The 21,860-nt window shown below is 51.3% G+C and overlaps 1 protein-coding gene across 1 annotated transcript in view; it reads right to left on the bottom strand.

The window, feature by feature from the left end:
• L3MBTL4 (L3MBTL histone methyl-lysine binding protein 4) overlaps positions 1–21,860 on the bottom strand; it is a gene marked incomplete at its 3' end in the record, with an annotated part of 408,304 nt that overhangs the window by 7,002 nt on the left and 379,442 nt on the right. Inside the window, 1 exon segment of the mRNA XM_082640598.1 lies at positions 2,149–2,318. Coding sequence (XP_082496724.1) covers positions 2,149–2,318 — 170 coding nt within the window.

The following is a 21,860-nucleotide window of genomic DNA, read 5'->3' as shown; positions in this document are numbered from 1 at the left end:
CTGCCTTAGAACCTAAGAACCTGGTATTGCCTGACTGGTGCGCCTGGCCCATCTCCCGCCTGCTACAGGTCGCCTTCCCCAAGCCCCAGTGGGCAGTGTGCTTGGGGTGCGGTGAGACGTCGGCTCAGGACCTGGCTCTGACCGTGCGGCCTTAAGGGTTTCCTTAGTCTCTGGTGCCTCCACTTCCCTGTCTGTAAAATGGGCAAAATAAGCGTGCATGCCTCACTATCATTACATCAACACTGTTCACTACCATCATTAATGTCAGTAAGGGACACATGTGTGTCTGTCATCCTTGCACGTGTCACACTCACCCCCACTTCTATAGTTTTCCTCCCCCGCATGGCATCCCGTCTTTTCTCTGCTTGGACTTACTGCACTCTTGTTTCAAAATGCAGCTCAGATGCCCTTGCCATTCACTCAACAAACACTTACTGGGTGATCTCCTCAGTGCCAGGCGCAGTGAGAAGCTCTCAGGACGCAGGCCGAGTGAGGAAGGTCTCCGCTCACGTGCTGGAGGTACAGGGCCAGCAGTGAGCAGCCGAGGTGCAGCCACGGAGACTCTCGGAGGAAACGGGGGCCCCGAGGGACGTGGGAGCAGCCTGAGGGCTCCTGCAGGAGGAGAGCCTGCGCTGGGCAGTGACCGTGCACGTGACAACAGTACACGGGGACTAGGGAGGCGCAGGGCGTGGGGCCCAAGGTCAGGGGCGGGCGGACAGCCAGGCAGGTCCTACGGGCTCGTCTGGGGACCAGGATGCTGTGCAGAGCTCGCCCTGCTCTGCCCAAGGGACTCCGTCGGGATGCAGTCGCTCTGCACACGTGGGGCTGGGCTGGACGTCTGAGCAGGACAGTGACACGCCAGGGGCCAGGAGCACAGGAAGAGGAGGGAAGAGGGGCCACTGTCATCCAACTTAAACGGTGCAGAACCTCAGATGAATGGCTTGAAGGTCAAAAGAGAGAGAGACTGCCCTTGAACCCTGGGTTGTTATTTCAAGGGCAAAACCAGCAGTGCTTTGATTACAGACACAATAGGTTTTAATTCAGTCGGCTTTGTAAACTGGTAAAAGTTCACAGATGGGCGGGCGCAGACCATGAATACTCTCTAGGGAGCAGGGTCACATTTACCCCCAAACAACCCCGCAGCACCTGGCATGTCCTGTCACCTCTCTGTCCTGCGGGACCCACAGAGCCTTGGAAGGAGAGGGACCAGGCGGGCGGGGAGGGTGTGCTGGGCCCCGTCCATGCGGAGGGTGCCAGGTCGGGGGAACCCACCAGGCACACTCTGTGAACTGCCTGGGAGGAGGGGGGCGGGAGGCCCCCCGGACCTCTGACCCCTGCAGGGCCTTAGTCGCCTGCTCCTTTTCTGGGGCTGGAAAGGAAGCCTCTGAGCGAGATGGAGTCCATGCTGGACATGCTCAGTGAGTGTCCGTGACTAGTTTAACTGCAGCCCTACTCTGTCTTGTCAAAGGAGTGACCCAGGCTTTTCTTTCATTAAAAAAAAACCCCAAAACTTAAGGCCTGATGAGTGAGAACAATACCTTCATCAAAAGGACTGTCAGTCAAAGAGTGTGTTGCTTTAAGTATGAAGCATTTCCACAGCATCACAGGAAGCAATGGCACTTACCCGATTCTTATGTAAAACCAACATTGTAAGGTGTGTTTATATTACAATCAAATCCACTTTCCCCTCGGTTTGGCATCTTATGCAACATTGTGACCTAATTTATTAATAAACCTGAGGTTGACCTGATCCCCCGTGGCTGCGGATGGACACACGGCAGCACGGTGCTGCCTGGGCGTGAGAATATGGGATCCCGGGGCCTCGGGGGCACCAGGCAGAGGGAGCCCCTTGGGCACAGAGCATGCGGGGTGGGGGGCATCGCCCGGGGCTGCCAGGACACAGGCATGGAGGCCCACACGTTTGTGTTTCCTCAGAGCAAACCTGTGATGCGGGGCTGGAGGCCTAAATCAGCACCCCACCCCGGGGGGCAGGCAGTGGAGCCGGCGCTGGGAGAAGGCTGGGGAGGGCAGGGCCCCACTAAGGGGCTTCCCGGACGTCCTGAGCGTCAGCCTGCTTCTCCCTCAAGCGTGAATCTGGAATTTGGACTCAGCACCTAAGAGAAACCCCGGCCCCGGGCAGCCACTCACCTCATCCACCGTCCACCGGGCCACCTTGCCAGCCTGCACGTCGGCCACGCCGGGGAGCAGCTTGAGGTGCTGTTCGCGGCCCAGGGGAAGGTCCCGGAAAGGCTGGGCGGACGAGGACGACATGAAGACCGACTGGTGCAGGGCCTGCTGCGTCCGCGCGGCCAAGCGCTCTGCCAGACAGGCAGGCGGGCGAGGGGGGCAGCATCCTGGTGGCCCCTCCCTGCCGAGGCCCGAGTCAGACCCCCTGGAACCCGGGACGAACCTCGGACAGACGGCATCACTGCCCAGCAGGCCCTCCCCAGCACAGCGACACCGCTGCTCTATTTCAAAACCACAGTCAGGAGAAACAGGAGTTATGAAGGCCCGAGACTGTGGCCGTTTGCTAAGCAGGATTGAATCATCTCTGTGACCCACTGATGCCAGCGAGGAGCCGGCCTGTCACCGCACTGGCCTCTCTCTCCCTGAGTCCGAGTCAGAGCAGGCTCAGAGCCCCGCTGGACGTGGCTCTAAGTGGACGGGCACACCAGCCACCAGGGATGTGCCCGCACACGAAGCCCGGTTCCCTCCTGGAAGCTGCTGCCTGCGTCACAATGGGCCCAGGTCCACATCTGGCTTCAAGGGTCTCCTGGGGGACACCGTATGTGGAATTCAGCTCAGGATCCCAGGAGAACCTAGGTGGCAGCTGCTACTGTTGGTCCCTGCAGGGCACGCTGGCCTTGCCGGGCTTGGGGAAGAGGCTGCAGCTGAGAGCTTGGTGCCCCACGCACCCACCCACCCAAGCCCTCCTAACTGGGCCCTCCCTCGGGAGCAAAGCTCTGAGTGGCCAGGGTCCTAAGGCTCCAAGGGCACTGGCCGGTGTCTCCAAGGAGTCAGACTCCACTTCCACCCACACTCCTCCCCAGCCTTTCTGAACTTGTTTTCCACCTTCAAGAGGGACTTTAATCTTCTGTTATATCCTGACATTTAGATGGAGCCATGGATCTCAATTCCCTCATTATTCTGCTTTGAATGTACAAATGGATAAGGACAAAACCACTACCGAGATTCTAGAGAAAATTCATGCCTTTATAACGACATCTTTTAAGATACTTTCAACACACATTAGCTGAATAAAGCTGTTGATATTTTAAGACTTTGAAAGGAAAGACCACAAAAGGAAATGTTCTACACCCTCTAAAAATCTACCTTTCCTAATGCAAATGGCAGGTAAGTAAGCAGTAGCTATATCATTTAAAGTCTATTGTGAAGGCTTGTGTTTTACTGACCATGTCTGAAGAGGTATTACGCAAGTATTTCCATCTCAAATTAATTAACAGTTGTTAGTAGGTGAGGCTGTCCTGCGCTTTGCATGTTCACATAATCGCCTACTGGTTAGTGACCAGAGAGGTTCTAAAGTACAAGGGGGCCTGTCCATCTCTGTCCGACCGCTGAGCACAGACATCCAGCATCTTTACCCACGTGTGTGGTCCACACAGATAAACAGACGGAAAAATTGCGGCCTTCTCCCAAATTCTTCTGCTCCAGTTGCAGGCAGCAGCAAGTTCATCTCTAACTGCGGATTGTGCGACACTGACCTTTTAAGTATGTAAATAGGTTATCTCCTCCGTGTAGTTCAGCCAGCAGCACGTAAGGCTGAAACTTCACATCTTCACAAAGCCAGTAGGTTTACAGATGTGAGTGTTCCTTAATGAAGCTGTCAGGTTGGACGGGAGCAGGTACAAAACAAGCCCTGGAAACCCAGGGAGGAAGCGTCACAGAGCATCTGCAGCTCCAGCCACGCAGAATCGCCAAGCTCTCCATGGAAGCCAGGAGTTAGAGCTCTGTGCTCTTAGGGATTAAGACCTGAGCCAAAGCCGGGCTTTATTCTGGAAAAGTGCCGCATCCATCAGTTGGTTGCTCTTGCTGAAATGGCATGGGCTTAAAAGACAAATCACATATGTGTCCCAAACCCATGCCCTAGGTAACCAATCACGTGTAGTTTCTGAAACGTACAGGACTCTGAAAAGCCATGAGGAATCAGTCTTATGCTTGGAAGGAACGAAGATGTCTAGTGATGGTGATTGAGTTCCTGTGTGTGATTCACAAATAAAGGCTGAAGGCCTCCGAGATGCAAAAGAACCCCCTGTGCTCCCAAGCAAGGGAATTTCCCACACGGTAATTTTGGAAGCAGATTGCCTGAGTGCTGAGGCAGCCACTTGGAAATGAACCCAAGGTGCGGTTGTCAGCTCCACCGAACGGCACTGGGTTCCTCCGTCCACTGCTGCCCACGGCTCTGGCCCCGTAGGACGGGGATTCAGTTCTAGTAGCAAGATGGCGTTGAGGTCACCACTCAAGGCAGGGAGGGAGCCGGCTGGGTGCCGTGCACTTGCGCTCAGGCGGCTTTATGCTCTCAGTGGCTTTGGAATTCGTTCTTTGTCCCCATTAAATCAATCTATTTGTTTTGAGGAAGGTTGAGGCTGGATTTCTGGAAGGCTGAGCAGAGCTTGGTGGGGATCAGGCTCTGGATGCCAGAGTGGGCGGCCCCCCCCGGGGGGGACAGCAGGCAAAGGTCTGCAGCCACCAGCTGGGTGAGATCCCCTCCTGGGGGAGGGCTCTTGCCTGTGTGCCGGCAGCCCCAGTTTGGGGGCGCCCCGCCAGAACTACTCACATGCTGACCACGGATAACATTTTTACTACTCTCAGCTTTACAGCGTGAGTCGGAAAGCCGGGAGTTGAGTTTTCCTGCTCTAAAAGACGTGAGTTAGGTTAGGGAGGGAGGGCCTGAGCAGGGACATTGCAATAACCAGCTGCCATCGCTACGATACGACTGGAGGTGACAATACCTACAGCGCAGAGCTGGTGGGAGGGGACGACAATGTGCCTTCAGTGACAGGTGCCGCTCTAAGCTCCTGAGGTCAGGCGGACACTCTATGCACGGAAGTGGCTTTATTCAAAATCAACACAACGCAAGACGAATTCTCCATAGTAACACGAGAGAGGGGAGGCATTTTGGAGTGTTTCGTGGTGGTTGTTTTGCCTTCTTTGTACCATTTACTGGGTCTGATTTCTTCCGGAGCTGAGGGTTTGGGGTAGATAATCAGTCTACCAGGGAGAGGACGGTGACATCGGGGGAAGGGCTGATCCCCGCCACCCTGCCTGGGTATGATTCCTGGTCCCATGCAGCTGCTGAGTGACCTTGGATGAGATGCTTAACTCTTCTGTACCAAGGTTTTCCATCTTTAAAATGGGGTAGGGCTTCCCTGGTGGTGCAGTGGTTGAGAGTCCGCCTGCCGATGCAGGGGACACGGCTTCGTGCCCCGGTCCGGGAAGATCCCACATGCCGCGGAGGGGCTGGGCTCGTGAGCCATGGCCGCTGAGCCTACGCGTCCGGAGCCTGTGCTCCGCGGCGGGAGAGGCCACAGCAGTGAGAGGCCCGCATACCGCCAAAAAAAAAAAAAAAAAAAAAGGGGGTAGTTGCAGTACTCACAGTTCACTGAGTTCTTGGGATTAGAACGGCTCCAGCACATAAGTGTTCAGTGCACATCAGACATAACGCTACAGCCGTCCCCGCTTCTCTGTGGGGTAGATGTTCCAAGACCCCCAGTGGATGCCTGAAACCCAGGATACTACCAAACTCTATATATACTATGTTTTTTCCCTGTACATACATACCTATGATAAAGTTTAATTTATAAATTAGGCACAGTAAGAGATTAACAACAATAACTGATAGTAAAATACAATTATAAAAATATACTGTAATAAAAGTTTTGTAAATGCAATCTGTCTCAAAATACCATATTGTACAGATTTAGTGCCTTTCCCATCTTAACTAAGCACTTATCAGGCACTGTGGGTATAACTTTTGCAGCTTGAGGTGCAAGAGCAAAACGAGCACAAATTTCTTTCTTCACAATTTCATGGATAGAAAATTCGTTCTTACCAGAGATCTTAGCAACCTCAGCATACAGTTTTTTTTCTTCCCTTATTAAGTTGAGAACTTTAACCTTTTCACTTAAAGGAAGCACTTTATGATTTCTCTTTGGCACATCCCAACTGCCAGCATCACTATCTTGTGCTTTGGGGCCACTGTTAAGTAAAGTAAGGGTCACTTGAACACAAGCACTTCGATAACACGATAGTAGATCCATAAGTGAGACGGATACTAAGTGGCCAAAGGGTGGGACAAAGGGATGATTCTCATTCCCAGTGGGAGCAGGATGGTGGGAGATTTCAACACCCTACTCAGAAGAGCAGCCAATGAAAAACGTATGAGTTGTTTCTTTCTGGAATTTTCCCTTTAATATTTTTGGACCACAGTCGACCACAGGTAACTGAAACCATGGATTGCAAAAACACGGCTGAGGAGGGACCACTGTACCGTTACAAGATACAGAGATACTCTAAGTTGTGACGATAGTGAAGGTGGGGACTTAGATTTCCAAAGCCATTGTGGCTGGATGTTCCTAAAACCTATGGAAGCTGAAATTCAGACCGAAACTCAGGATCCTCAGGGCCACATTCAGATCTCACACCCAAGTGGCCCCAGAATGACACTGCAGGGGTCACCAAAGTCATCTGTGGAGTCCTGGTGCGCATGGATCCCCTGGCTGAGGCCGACGGAGGGCGGGCGTCTGTCTCCCAGGCAAACCAGTGCCCACGTGTGGCAACAGATCATGCTGTGAACACACGCTCAGCCTGCCAGCTTTGAAATTATGTGGCTCTTGACAGACTTTAGAATGTGGGGTGATCTGCATTATTTTAAATTCTGTGCATAAAATTAGACTTTTGAAAATATCCACTGAAAATTTTGCATACATTTTTTTTTTATCGAATATGAACACACCGATTTTAGCTTTTTACCAAGCCCAGCATGGCTCACATCACTACATCGTTGTAAATAAATTAAAGCTCGTGAGCCTGTGATGAAGGTATTACTGTATTCTCATAAAATCAAAAGGATCAGATTATTCTATCCTGGGGCACTATGAATAAACAGAGCCTTCTAGATTAGGAAAGGATGCCCACCAAGAAGAGAGGGCAGAAAGGTTCTCCTAACTGGGTAACATACATACATCTCACCCACCGGGCCCAGCTTCCAGCTCTGTGTGCAGCGGGATTCTTTCTGGGCGTTTCCCAGTTGTGTTTCCTCACTGCAGCAGTGCCTCCTACCCAGCTCCCCTAAGAGTCAGCCAAGAAAATTCAGCCTGCAAAAGCAGCCCGACCACTGGAGGTCTTAGCAGTTTACTTAATCAAAATGTCTATTGCATCAGAAAATGAAATGTATGTGTAATCCTGGCTTTGCCTCTAACACCAATGTGTGAGTGACAGTAAACAAGTATATGCCTACACATAAGATAGATGTATTTCCCCTTCCAAAAAACAGCATGGAATGCTTGTCACCTCGGTGGTTTGCCATTTGTAGAATAGTTTGGTTGGAAGAATTTTTGTGCTATTTTTCTCTCCCTGGGTATTTCTTTTGGGTTTTATGCCTTAAAAAATATAATGAAGTGTTTAATGACTTCAGTCAAGGTGCTCTGAGATGGAGCACTCTCAAATGCCCATGGCCAGCAACTCTGTGTCCAGCTGCAGGGTCTAGGGAGGCCCCGACTAGAGCATCAAGACTTGGCCGGGGGTCTGAGTCCATCCAGCAGCCCTCAGAAAGGAGTGAAAAAATAGTTCCATCTCCCAAAGCGCTATGTCATTACCTTTCTCGCAGATGCAGTAACTCGCTTGGAATCCAGCTGACTTCTTGATGACACAGGTCTCCGTGGTGAGTGCTATTATCTGCCCTTGAACGGAAGACCCCAGCCCATGCAGGCCATCTTCTGCAAGTCCATGTACAGCTGGATGGGCCAGCTCTGGATGGCATGTGACTCAGGGGCGGCTTTCGGGGTGAAAGGACCTAACAGACCCATGGCCTGGTGTACAGCACAGGGCGCTTCCAGATTCCAGACCTAAGAAAGTCTTTAGAGACTAAAGGATTTTAATTCATCTGAAAATAACAGGAAAGCGGGTCCCTGAGCTCTTCTCTAACCCTCTCTTCGTCCTTCCCACTTCTGTTCTAGCCCCCGGAGGAGAAAAATCCTTTATGGAAATGCTCTGTAAACACGGCTGTTTCTTCACAAAGGCTCACACAACAAAACTGAAGCAAGTGAGTCAAAAATGGTAACCAGAGGCTGCACGGCTGGGCCTTGAGTTATTTTTAATCCCACTAGAAACAGGGGCTATTTCACAAGTACCCGCTTCAATGAAAGGGGCAGGAATTCCACCATGCTCTCCATTCCAAAGAGGAGGGAGTAAAAAATAAGATGGCGATGGGTCCCAACATCCAATTCCATGATGCCTCTCGCCTGCTGTATAGACTGGGACGGCCGCTGGCTTTCCTCAGTTTACCCGGCACCGACTGAGCATCCGCTCCCTTTGTGGTGGGCGCCCTACTCCGGTGGTGACTTCCGCCGCAGAAGCAGGGAGAGTCAGGCCCTGCACTTGGCGATGCTTCTTCTCCCCACCATCACCGAGTTTCAAGGTCTTTGTAGTTACCATGCTTGGAGCCTTCATTCCTGGGCTGCATCATCTTCTCTTGATTTTGATGGCGTTGGACTCAGACCCTCCTCTTTTCCATTTGTTCCCCGAAACAACAGTGAGAAACAGGACAAGAGGAGCCCAATGTGATCGGCGAGACAACTTTCTGTGCCTTCGTGGGAGCAGCTCCTGAGTCACAGGTGGGACGAAGTGCCCTGGATGGTCTACACCTGCACACTGTCCCTTCCCCGCGGGCCACCTGCAGCCACCTGAGTGGCGGATGGTGCACACCGAGAGGTGCTGGAAGTGTAAACTCCATCCTGGATTTTGATGACTTAGTACAAAAAGAAAGACTGTAAAATACCTCCTTAATAGTTTCTCACATCTTGATTCACATGTTGAAACGATATTTTGGATATATTCGGTTAAATCGTCATTACAGTTTTCCAGGCGGTCACGGAGAGGCCTGGGCTCCTCGGAAGCCCCACCTTTTGGGCTTTACCACCAGGGACCTGTGCTCAGAATCCACTGACCTTCCTCTTCGGCCAGGCCCGCTCATTCAGTGAAAAGCAGGGACCTGCCCTCGTCCACCCACCGCAGGTCGCCCTCCCCCGGGTGCCCCTCTCAGCCACCCTTACAGGCAGCATCCGGCTCACACCCTGCCTTTGGCGCCCCCCGTCACCCAGGGGCTCCCGCGGTCCCCCCTCAGCACCACCCAGCTGTGTCCACCCTGTGCAAGACACGGTGTCTCCAGTTCTCCCCCAGCTCGTCTGTCCCTCCTCCCTGGCCCCGTCCTCCCTCCTTCGGGGGCCACCTCAGGGTGCTTCTCCTGCCCGCCTGCACCTGCTGGCCCAGGCTCCATCCACACAGGTGCTTCTGAGGTGCATGCTGCCAGACACAGCCAGGTCCCGACAGAGCAAGTCACTGAACAAGCAAGGGACACTTCGCAGAGCCGGGCCCAGCCCTCCCCGCAGGAAGGGATCTACTGTTCCTGCTTCTGGTCCTGAGGGCGGGGTTTTAGCTTCTTCTTTTGGTCCTCTGCAGCAAACACTCTTTTTTTTTTTTTTTCTGCTGTACGCGGGCCTCTCACTGTTGTGGCCTCTCCCGTTGCAGAGCACAGGCTCCGGACGCGCAGGCTCAGCGGCCATGGCTCACGGGCCCAGCTGCTCCGGATCTTCCCGGACCGGGGCACGAACCCGCGTCCCCTGCATCGGCAGGCGGACTCTCAACCACTGCGCCACCAGGGAAGCCCGCAAACACTCTTTTAAGGGGTCTTGAATCCCAGGAGTCAGTCTATCGGTTCCCAGTCCCAGAGGCTCAGGGCTCCCTGGCACGAGGCCCTCAGGCCTCTCCCCTGTGCACAGCCCTCTCCCAGCCCATTGGGGGATGAGCCCTGCCTCCTCGGGGTGCCTCCCATAGGATCCCCACCTTGCCGCCCTCTATGGAAATCGTCTGTTTGCTCTGCAGCTCCGTGAGTGGAGCATCGGTTCAAGGGCAGTCATTTCCAATGCAACCTCACATCCCCACGGGGTGACGCAGACCTGACACATGGTACCCAGCAGCACAGGTGCTTGCCACCTGATAGGGCTGTTGGACCATCTAAGGAATTTTACTGCAGAGACAAGTAATGCAGTGGCAAATGCTAACTTAGTCTGTGCCAGTAAACAATGAGTTTCCATCCTGTGGGCTTTCATTTGCCAAGTACACTCATTACTGAAAAGGCTGGGAATTGTTTGTGATTTGGACACTTACTCCTTAATTTGGTATGCGAGAAGCAGATATTCCCTGGTTTCATTTTAACAAAAATGCAACAAAATCCATGTTAACTTCTGTTATGTTAGTCATACAACAAAAGACTTCAGGGCAGCATGTTTTTTGATGGCTAAAGGGTGACCTTTTAGTTTAATATCTGCTTCACACAGCTCGAGACATCATTAATTAAGTTCTTCTGATTGAATACTACATCTCAATCACCCAATATGTCTTTTCTTTTTTTTTTGAATCCTCTGCAAGACTGTTTTCCTCCACATGCAAAGGTGAGACCAGAACTGAATGAACACTAGCATCAACTTGACCGACAACTGGAGTTGCTCTTCTCAAAGCCGGCCTCCCCTTCCTGGGACCTCCCTGCCTCTTCCTCGGGTAGTTACCAAAGAACGAGCCCGGCTGGGTTGGATTTACAAATGGGAAGCCCCTGCTGTCTTTACATACGTAAAGAAATCACTACTGTGCGTGAAGAAACTTTAACTCCAGCAGTGGATGGTAGCACATCCTTGAGGGAAATGGATTTGGAAGCGAAGCCCCCCGAGCTGAGGGCAGCGTGTGGTCCCTGCTCCTAGGCTGGCAGCACAGTGCGACCGGGGCCAAAGCCCAGGTCGGTCTGCCAGCCGCGCTCTTATCACGTGGAGGCTGGGAGGGCAGTGAACTGATACAGGCACAAACCTTAAAACATTACACGGCCGGCCGACCTCTGGGGGGCAGATGCCTGGTGCTATTTCTCTAGCTCACCAGCATGGCACCTGGTCCATAGAAGGTGCTCCGTAGGTGTTTGCTGACAAGTGACAAGGCAGGTATAGGTCATGGGAAAGGGCAGAAGAACAGACCCTCCTGCCTGATGGGAAGCTGAAGCGCCCACTGTGGACGTGCCACGAGTGACACTCTGCCGGACCTGCCTCCTTGTTCCCTGTCGTGCCCTCTTCCCAGCTGCCGGTCGCACTGTCAGAGCAAAGGGTCTGTGGGTCCTCAACCTGATCAGAGAATCCCCAGGTCAGATCCAGAGAGAGGACTCCTCGGTTTCCTAGGCTTGCGGTGACGCCCCATGTGCCCGGGGCACAGCTCCGTGCCTGCCGGCCAGGGGCACTCAGTCAGAATGACCAACAGCACGCACGGGATGCAGCCGGGGCTCCAGGACCATGGGCTCCAGACTTGGGGCCAGCTGGGGACCAAGGGGACAAGCTTTTACTCTTTTTAAAAAAGATAAATTTCTTTATTTTTGGCTGCGTTGGGCCTTCGTTGCTGCATGCAGGCTTTCTCTAGTTGTGGCGAGCAGGGTCTACTCTTCGTTGTGGTGCACGGGCTTCTCATTGCAGTGGCTTCTCTCGTTGTGGAGCACGGGTTCCAGGTGCCTGGGCTTCAGTAGTTGTGGCCCGTAGGCTCTAGAGCGCAGGCTCAGTAGTTGTGGTGCACATGGGCTTAGTTGCTCCACTGCATGTGGGATCTTCCTGGACCAGGGCTCGAACCCGTGTCCCCTGCATTGGCAGGTGGATTCTTAACCACTGCACCACCAGGGAAGCCCAACAAGCTTTTACTTTTGATTTTGTTTACCCCACGTGACTTCATGGGGGCGGTGCGATGAACCCTCTTTTACAGATAATGCAACGGTCTCAGACCCAATCAATAACTTGGCAAAAGTGATTCTGACGCAGGGCTGGGATGCCGACCGCGGAGCCCTCCACCCTGGCGGGGTTCTTCTCCTCCCCTCCTTCAGAAGCGGGTTCTTTCTGTCACTGCCTTTACATTTCAATCCGAAGGCGGAGGCAGAAGTGACACTTGGGGGTCATTCTCGGGAAGACAGGGTTGCTTCTTAATAAGGAAAACCGACTAAGACCCATCTGTCTCCAGACAGATCTCTGGAAGAAGCATGGTCGGATGTAACTCAAAATGAACAAGCTTACAGGGAGTCGACCCAGGACCCAAGGGGGCCTCATCAGAGATGCTCTGGGAGCTTTGGAAGGACCGGGATGGCGCTCAGCCTGCCAGGAGGTGACAGGAGGCTGCCATCCGGGGTGAGCAAGCCGAGGGCCCGCTCACCGCCTGGGCACGCGCGCAGCTGGCCGTCCTTCTCAGCTCTGGCAGGAGAGCTGCTCCTTCCTTGGCAAGATGCTCAGCACAGATGCCTGCACCAGGCCGTGCCAAGGGTCCCCCTCGTGGAGGTGCAGACGTGTCACAGAGAGAATCAGAAACAGGAGTCTGCATCCTAGGGCCCGAGTGACTGATCTGCATGTCCCGGGGCCGGCGTGCTGTCACAGGGCTCTGTGCTCCCCTCAGAGAGTGGTCCCGGGGGAGCTGTTCCAGCCCAGGGCAGCCCTGGAGGGTCTGCTCTGGGAGAGGGAGGACCTGGTGGAAGCTGGGCCGCCCCCGTGAATTAAAACTGCACCCCCCTCTTAGGTGTTGATGACATATTTTACTTGTGATCCTTGTTTTGTTGAAAACACATAAATACACTAGTATTTCACATCTCACTTTCCACATTTGACTTTTGGGCAAATTCAATGAGGAAGCAGCTTATGGGATATTTTCTCTTTTTAGGAGTTGTACCTATTTCCAATGTTTTCTTTGTTTTCAGGGAAACAAGCTGAAAGGATGCACCTGGGAGAGGCTGCGGCTGGGGGCTGGGGCTTGATTCTCATCCCTGCCCCCCCTCTCCTCCTCACCGGGGTCTGCACCCGTGCCAGAACTCCCCAGGGCTTTGTGTTCTGAGGAACCCCTCCTGCCTGTCGCCCTGCACACATGGACCTAAAGGGCGTCTCAGCCCCATGGAGTCCTCTGGGCTCCTTGGCCTGGTCTCACCTGCTGGTAACAGGGAGCACAGAGGGGTGAAGACTGGAAGAAGTGAGGGCAAAACAAAGCGATGTTAAGGCTAGTCCTCCTTGTTGTAAGAAGAAATTAATAATGCTGGTATTCTATAGACTTCAGTCTTTTCTTTTAAAATTATTAGGATTATAAGAAGAAATGTTATACCAATACTTAAGAAAAGCTCTTTTCTCTGGAGCTTGATAAAACATGCAGTCTCTCCATAGTCTTCTTCATGTGATTCAAGTCTTGTCAGAAACTCGGTTCTAAGCCATTCAAAGGCTATTCTTTTCAGTCTTCTATCTTCTCTCCCTAAACATCCCTTGAATCCCTCGATGTCAATATGCACAGATGACATATACGACCTCTTTTCCAATTTATTAGCATTCAAGAAAATGGAAAGCTTTTACTATGCTCAGGTTGTGTGTGTGTGTGTGTGTGTGTGTGTACGTGTGTGTGTGTTTTAGGAAAACAGGAAAGGAAAAAACCCCTCCAACCATGTAAGCGGCAGGAACAAGCACCTGGCAAATACGAGGCAGAGAGATAATGAAGGAGTCTGATCGGTCACGACACTCGGCATTTCAACCTTCTTCTGCAAAGTGGGAGCCCTGCCAGTGGAGACCTCCACCCCCAACCGGAGCAGACCTGTGCAGGCTGCCCCCTCCCCCAACAGCTGCCACCCTGCCCTCACATGTGTGTCCCACGTGCCTGAACAGCTGGCCTTGAGCCATCTCTTCTCCTCATTTTGTCCTGCGTGCTGAGCTGATTTTCCAACCCCCACCCCCTCGCCCCCCGAGCTGCAGGCACAGTCAGAGGCTGTTTTTGATAATAACTCAGCACAGGAGGCAAGAACATTCATTGGTCTGAAGCAGGGCCTCTGCTGCCTGAAATTCACATCCTTCCATTAGAATTCCCTGTGGAAGCCTGGAACCAGAAAAACCCACAGAACCAGTCAGGAACTGGGCTGCACGGAGTCTGCAGGGGCCCGAACACGCCGGGCACACAGCCCATCATGTGCTTTGAGTAAGTACAGATTGAAAACTATGCTCTCTGCTGTTGGAAAACCTAGCCAGGATAAATTAAGGCTCAGAAAAGTACGTTTATGATCCTACTGCATTTACAGTATACATTTGACTTAGATGCTAATTTTACACATTCCTAATATCTTGCAGAAATGACAGTCTATCTGTAATTTCCAGTTTTAAAAAGTGCAAGAGATTGGATCAAATCTCTGGCATCTATCACGTGCCTGTGTAGAGAGGTCGGAATGTGATGGGATAAGAGGTAGTATGATTTTTCCTGGAATGACTTAATTGACTATTCTTTTCCATTTATGTGATTATATCAAAAGGTACACAATTTGGAAATTATATATTTTACGCGTATCAGTAAAAGTACCTACTAGGCAAGTATCTCCACGAAACTTCTAAGTAACTATTCCAAACCTATCATATCAGACATTCTAACAACAACCAAGGGGCACCTGAGGACATGGACTGGGCTGCATCACCTCGGCAGGTGGATGGCAGTTTCCTCGGGTCGCTTACCTCAGTGCACAGACAGACATAAGAAACACTGACGGGTCTCTGTTAGGGGAGCCCTGACTTGCTCATATGAGAGGCAGACAGTCTGTTGTAAATGGAGCCTCAGCTCCCACATGAAGGGGACTTTGTGACGACAGGGTAAGCCCCCTTCTCAAGTAAATGACACCGTTTTTCAGCTCTGCAGGAACAACTGCCTTCGGGATCAGTGATCTTGTCGGAAAGGCTACCTTCCACTGAAGACCCTGTGGAAGTCATGAGAATGAGATTATGTCTGAAGGATTGAAAGTGACGGATTGCTCGGTCACAGGATTACCCATCACTGGTAATGAATTATGGGAGTAAGGTGGTTACCAACCAAATCCTTCTCTTAATTATCCACTATAAAAGGCAAGATGCCAAGATCTGTGTGTTTATGTGGGTGGGTGTGGATTTAAAGGCACAGCAGTGTTAGGGATGAAGAGAGCCGGTGTGTGGAGAAGACCCGCTCAGGTGAGCTGTCAGCACGCTCTCAAAGCCCTGCTCTTGTGACGTGTCACATTTAGAAACATTCTGCAGTGCTTCTAATAAACCATCTGCAAGAGAAAACATGGGGAACAAGATGGAATGCTGACAGAGGACAAATGGCAGTGATGGAAAATGTGCCTGAAATAAATGTAAAACAGCACGTTTCTGAGGCCAGACGACCCCTCCTGCTTCCCACGTCACCTGTGTGCGTTCAGAGAAGGAGCCCTCCCTCCTGGCCCAGGTCTCCTTATGGCCAGTGTCCCCACTCCAGACACTCCTCCATCACGTGGTCAGGCTGCGCTGCGGCAAAGTCTTTTCTAACCTGGGCAGCAAGATCTGTTAAACTCTGTTTAAGGTCGTGTCCCTCTACCAGGACACACCCGTGTCACACTCTGGGGGATGCAGGGATAAATCATTGTGGCAACAAGTCTGCGGGATGAAAGTACCCCTGAACCCCATCACTGAGCTCCACCTTCTTCTAGAACAGCGCCCACCTCAGATCCGTTGCTGCCACTTTAATAAACCACCCCAAATTGCTGCTTCTCAGCCATTCTCAGGGCCTCCTCTTTTCAGGGGTACCCACTGAGTCATTCAAAGTGGAAGATGATGATGGTTGAATGCAAGTCCAAAGAAAATGTTAAACACACTTCACCATGTAACCGTAACAACACCAGACGTTCCCCACGTCACTGACTATTTGGGGGAAATGCCATTCTATTTCAGACTCTGAACAGGAAGGGGAGAATTCCAGGGAACCCTTCCCCACCTCTCATCTCTGCATGTTATTCTTTCAAAGGTTGGCTATTGTTGCTTATGCTTCCGTTTGTTTCTTGGTGAGAAAATTAATTAATAAGCTAAAATAATTTGCACTGAGTGAATCTGAACCTTGTTTCTAAATTATGTTTGGACTTTGGTTTTCCTGAATCATGGGTAATGATCTAAGGGTCGTTAGGAGAGTTTTTTCTCAGAAGGAAAAATTTTACAGGTGTAGATTAGTGGCCCAAATCATATTGGTAAATTCTAGGTGGGGAAAAGGAAAACTGCTGGTTGGGCCTCAAATTATGCTGCCTTAATGACTAGGAAAATATAATTCACAACTTTTCCTTTCTGGGAGCTCCAGATAACAGTGCTGCAGGGAGGAGAAACAATTTGACGAAAGCTTTTACCTGCTGGCTGAAACTAAGCAGCCTATTTATAAACTGCTCTGAAGTTTAAGTAAAAAGCTCTTATCTACTCAAAGTTCAAATGAGAGAGCTGGGCAGACGGGTGAAGACACAAAGGAGAAACACAAGCTGGGAAGGAAAAACATATTGGACTGAACCAAAGACAATAACCTGACAGGCGATACAGGGGTCAGTGGGGACCAGAAGACGAATCCAGTTAAGGTCGGCCTGTGACAGCCCTGGAGGGGAGACAACATCGTGGGTAAAGAGCGTCCTATCAAATACCGGGTGAGACGCTCAGCTCGCCCTGCCCCCAACTGCTAAAAGCCGGTCCTCTTCCCCTTTGCCTCCCCAAGCTGACCCCACCCCACAAGGCCCAGCCCTCAGGCAGCACTAAGTGCCAGGCACCGTTTTAAGCCACAAAGAGGAAATGGAGTTTGCCTAAGCACCTGCTAGAAAGCAGACTCGCAGCTGAGCTGTCTGGCCTCCTGGCCTCCCTTGACCCCGACATTACTCTGCCTTATGAAGGAACTGGTGGGTATTTAAGTGATGGAGGAATATTGCCAACACATAGGCAAAGGCCGGTCTGGAGACGAAGGTTTAGTAAGAATCCATGCGGAGGACTTATTTACCTGCCTGGGACGTAGGAGTTAGGCCTTGAGGTGTGACATCTATGGGGTCAAGTTTAGAGCACGGGAGAAGAGGGTAGAGGACACAGAATGGAGTGGATTTGGAGTAAGGGGTTTGCGGGGGGGTGGGAGGGGCGTGGCGCCGTACATACGCACCCCAGGAGACAGGCTAATTCAAGGGACGGATTTTGTGGTCGGGGTCGGGGGATGGATGCCGCGGAGTGTCCACGTGACTCCGAGTGTGCGCACCGTCCGCAGGGCCAGCCAGCAGCCAGGGGTGCCATCACACCGTCTTGGCTCAGGTCTGGCAAGTAAGAGTGACCTGGTCAGAGACAGCAGCCAATTCACAGAAGTGGTGTTGGTGGCACAGCTGGGGCTCCAGAGAACAAAGTAAGAGTCTGAAGGAGATGCAGCCTTTGATCGGCTCCACTCCGGCTATGGACCAGTAAAGGCACATGAACGCGAACACCTTTCACTGGAGATCCCTCCCCAGTCAGAAGTGCAGCTCCTATGCCATGGTGGTTGAGCTCCACACAGCCTAGGGAGGTGCTGGGGGTCCAGACCTGTCCCCAGTCCCAGGGCCAGCAAAGCACACAGTGGGGATCAAAGCTGGCCCCCAACTCTCACCCACCTCACCACTCTTCCCATCAGCCTCATGTTGTTTTCTCGTCTCTACGAGGTTGATGTGTCTGTGTTCGCCTGCAGCATCACAGATGAGGTGACCTTTAATAAACATTCCCTGGGAGCCTCTCGTGGGAGTTTGCATCTCCCCTCTTCATCTCTGGTGGCTGTAAGGTTTTTCTTTTCTTTTTTTCCTTTTCTAAACTTTACAATGTGCCCTTAAGGAAAAGATTTCAAAATAGGCAGTTAAATTCTGCTAAGAGCAAAACGAACAGTTCTGAGCCAAAGAGTGCCTGTCCTCCTCTGAGCCAAAGCTGCCTGCGGTTGTGACCGGCCTGCTGTGACGCCGGGACAGAGCCGTGGACTCGGCAACAGGCTGCCCTGAGCACTCGCCTTGGGCACCTTGTCTAGACGTGTGACTTCCAGAGCCTCAGATTTCTCCACTGGCAAATGGCGTGAGTTAGTAACAACACAGGATTGTTAAGGAATTACATGGCTTGGATGGGGTAGCACTGTGTGAATGATAGGAATGACCCCTTCTTTTGGTTTTCGACCCTCCCTTCCAGCCAGAGAGCAGGTGACTCCCAGGTGAAAGAGCAGATGGGCGTCTCCTTTCGTGAGTGGGCAGGGCGGCCCCTCTGTTTCTGGGGCCTTCGCTGAGGCCTGAGTCTGGCTGGCTGTCAGGCTTCAGGTGCCACGCCTCGGGGGCCCTTGTAGGGAACCCGCCTCAGTGGGGTGGGGAAGGGTCTGAGCGGCCCACACGCTGCCCCCTTCTTTCTGTCTTTCTTGCCGTCTCCCGGGAGAGACGAGGACTGCAGAGGAAGAGAAGGATACTCTCACATGGGCTTCTTTCTCCAAAGCAGAATGAAAGTGAAGCCTTAAGGAATTCACGTGAATCTTAACACCTCTCCACTGCCCTCCATCAGTCCAGCCCTGGCTGCCGACACCCGCCTCCCAGGAGTGTGGGAATGTCACCGTCGGAAGCACATTGCTGCTTTGCTACACGGACGGGCCAGGCAGGAGGGGCTGTATGTCAGTTCCTGCTGTGGGTGTCCAGTGGGGTGTCTGCGCACAGTGGGCAGCACAGACGAGCCACACTGAGACCCCACCCTCATCCTGGCATTAGTTCCCCCTCCCCCTCCCTCTTTAACGATGATCACAGTAAATGACAGTATTTGATATATGTCTCTCTATATCTCCGCCACGCTGACTGTCTTTCGATAAAACCTCATAAAACAAATCAGAAATGACCAAAAGTAGGTTAGGGGAAAGGTGAGAAATAGCAACTCTGAAATAATTCTAAACCAGTGTATGATTTTAGCCCAGTGAGCTGATAAACTAGGCCATTCAAATATATTACACCAATATTTTCTCCAGCAAGAGATTGCTTGTTGGATTTGCATTCAGTTTCACTTTAGGACTTAATTCCTGGTTTAAAAAAAAAAAAAAAAAAAAAAAGATGGGAAGGGCATTTTCCATTAGCTGTATTTTACTTAGACCCAGATCCAAAGCCTGGCCAAGGCGTATTACAATATATAATCAAGCATAATTACATTAAAATATTAAACCACCATCAGCTATTAGAAATAATGAAATTTCTTGCATACAGTCATCGCATGAATTGCTCTGGCGATTGTCAGACTCCCTCATCAAGAGAATCTGCCTGAAGTTGCAGGGATTTCACTGGCCAGAGTGCTGCAGGCCATCAGCAAATCTGTGGACTAGGGCGGGGTGGGAGAGCTTCCATCAACGCTGCAGCATTAGAGGAAATTCTCTCTTTAATGACATCCTTGGATGAACAGTTCTGTGGCATAAACAGCTGAATTCCAACAGTAATAAACATTAGTCTAAAGTAATTAAAGTACTGGTAGAATTTTAGGCTATGTGATAATAGACAATGCAATAAAAGCAGTTCTACGATTGTCAGAGGGGCCCTGTATGATGTATTCACAGTGCTTGCTGATATCCTCCAAATTTTTGTTTTTGTAATAGAGAATTTAAATTATATTTAGCTCAAGCGGGCATTTGAATTTAAATCCTAAAAAAAAAATCGAGTTTCTCTAAAGCATTTTAAAGCAATCTTGCTCATAGTACTTATTTGCTTGGCCAACTCTTTGTATAGATAAGAAAAGTAAATGGCAGGCCATTAGACAAAACATCCAATACTCTGGAATTACCAACGTCCAGAGTAAGGAGGCTTAGGTGTAAATCCTGTCAATGTATGTGTGTGTATACGTATGTATGTATGCATACATTTTTTCCCTTCACTTTGGCATATTCCACTTTTTTTGGCAAGTTATGTGGATGCACTAGCTTTGTGGTTCTGAAGCCAGATTAGAATCACCTGTGGAGACTTTAAAATCTGGTGATGCCCAAACCGATTAAGTCGGACTTTCTGGGGGTGCCGATGGGGAGTAGGCAGTGGTGCTTTTACAAATTCCTGTCACCAGGGCTGAGAATCGCTAGCCTAGGGCCATATCTCCACCCTCACCACCTGTCCCGCTCTCTTCTCTCCTCCTGTCTGCACGGAGACCCTGAAGGGAACTATAAAGGGGCACACTCCCCGAGGCAGGGTCAGCTCTGGTGCCTCCAACTCCTGCCTGGGTTCTCAGGCTGCACAGTCCAGGGGGCCGAGCAGGCCTAGCAAAGGGGCTGGCGAGGTGGGGGGCTGGGTGAACCAGTGAGCACGCCCCCAACTTGCAGGAGGGGCCCCCCAGGGCCAGCCTGTTGTGCCATCAGGAAGGTGAGCCCAGGGCTGCCCGATTTTCAAGAGAAGGCAGAAGTCCGGGTTTTCATGTGAAAACCTCTTGGTTTTTAAATGCTTGCAATGAATTAAACATTTATGAAAACTCTGTGCTGGCCACACAAGCACCTGCACGGCCAAGCCTACAAATACCAATTTACAATGTGTGAGCGAGCACAAATACCCCGGCTGCAAGGATAACTGGATAAATATCTGCAGAAGGAAACACGAGCAACGTCTGGAAAGTTGTCACTTTTTGAACAGTAGAGATAAATCTGCATTTGCTTATTTGTAATTTAGTGGTGCTCTCCGGCACCAAAGAGTATAACTTATATTAACAAGCCCTCAAAAAGACTTTGTTACATGAAGGACAATTTAAACCCATAGGTTTACAACCACTGTAAAGCAAGCATACAAGCAACGCAAGCAACACACCCACCCAACTTGACTGTCTGAGAGCCTCAGGACAGAGCTTCTCACGCTGCCGTGCGATGCAGCTCTCGTGGGCGTCTGGCTAGTGCAGAATGGGTGGCGCGGAGCTGAGATTCTATCGTTACTACAAGCTCTCTGGTGATGCTCATGTGACAGATCTCAGGACCAGACTTCGAGAAGCAAAGCCTTAAAAGTCATGTAGGCTGGTTATAACCCCAGGACCCTTCCAAACAATAAGACTGATTCTCCCTGAAGGCCTGGCACCTATTAGGAGCTCAATAAATACTTGCCAAGCGATGGAGCAAACGAAATTAACTTGGAGCATCCCCAGGGCAGGGCAAGCAAAGTGCTGGGCGGACGCCGCTGGAGGTGGGGACAGGACGAGGGGACGAGGCAGCAGAGGGGTCTTGCCATCCAGCTGGGGAAGAAGCACGACCACAGGGCAGGTGGCAGTGAGGTCGGCTTGCGGTTTCTAACTGGGAGCTGTCAGAGGTACCCCCAGAAGACACAGGGAGTCTCAGGTTGAGGCCTCTGAGAGTCGCTCGGAGGGGTTTGGCTTTGTCCCTTTGGCCGTGGGGAGCCAGGAGCGGCTTTTAAGCAGGGAAGTAAGGTGATCAGATGAGGATTTTAAGAAGATCATCGTGATAGTGATGTGATGGAGGGCTGCTGGGAGGAGACCCCCAAGGGCTCTTGTTTAGGAACTAAGTTCAGGATGGTGGGAAGGTTATGTGTACTGCCGGCTGCTGGGCCTTCAAATTTCCATTCCCGCTACAGAAAATAAACCTCCTAAGATGGCAATGGCCTTATAACTCTGGTCTCACTTAAGTGCCTAGTTACAGATGCCTGAGAATCTTTTACCCAAAGGAATCTGTGTCTCTTTGCAAGGAATAAGCCCGAAGAAAACAATAATACAGAAAGAAGGCAATCTCTGGTTGTTATTAATTCACATGGGGGACTTCAGGAAACTGAAATCGGCTTGTAGAAGAGAATGCACCTGACC

This window comes from Mesoplodon mirus (assembly GCF_964341445.2).
Source record: "Mesoplodon mirus genome assembly, chromosome: 13".
NCBI classification, from domain to species: Eukaryota; Metazoa; Chordata; class Mammalia; order Artiodactyla; family Ziphiidae; genus Mesoplodon; species Mesoplodon mirus.
The sequence above is the reverse complement of the archived record's forward strand: the minus strand, read 5'-3'. Positions and strand labels throughout refer to the sequence as shown.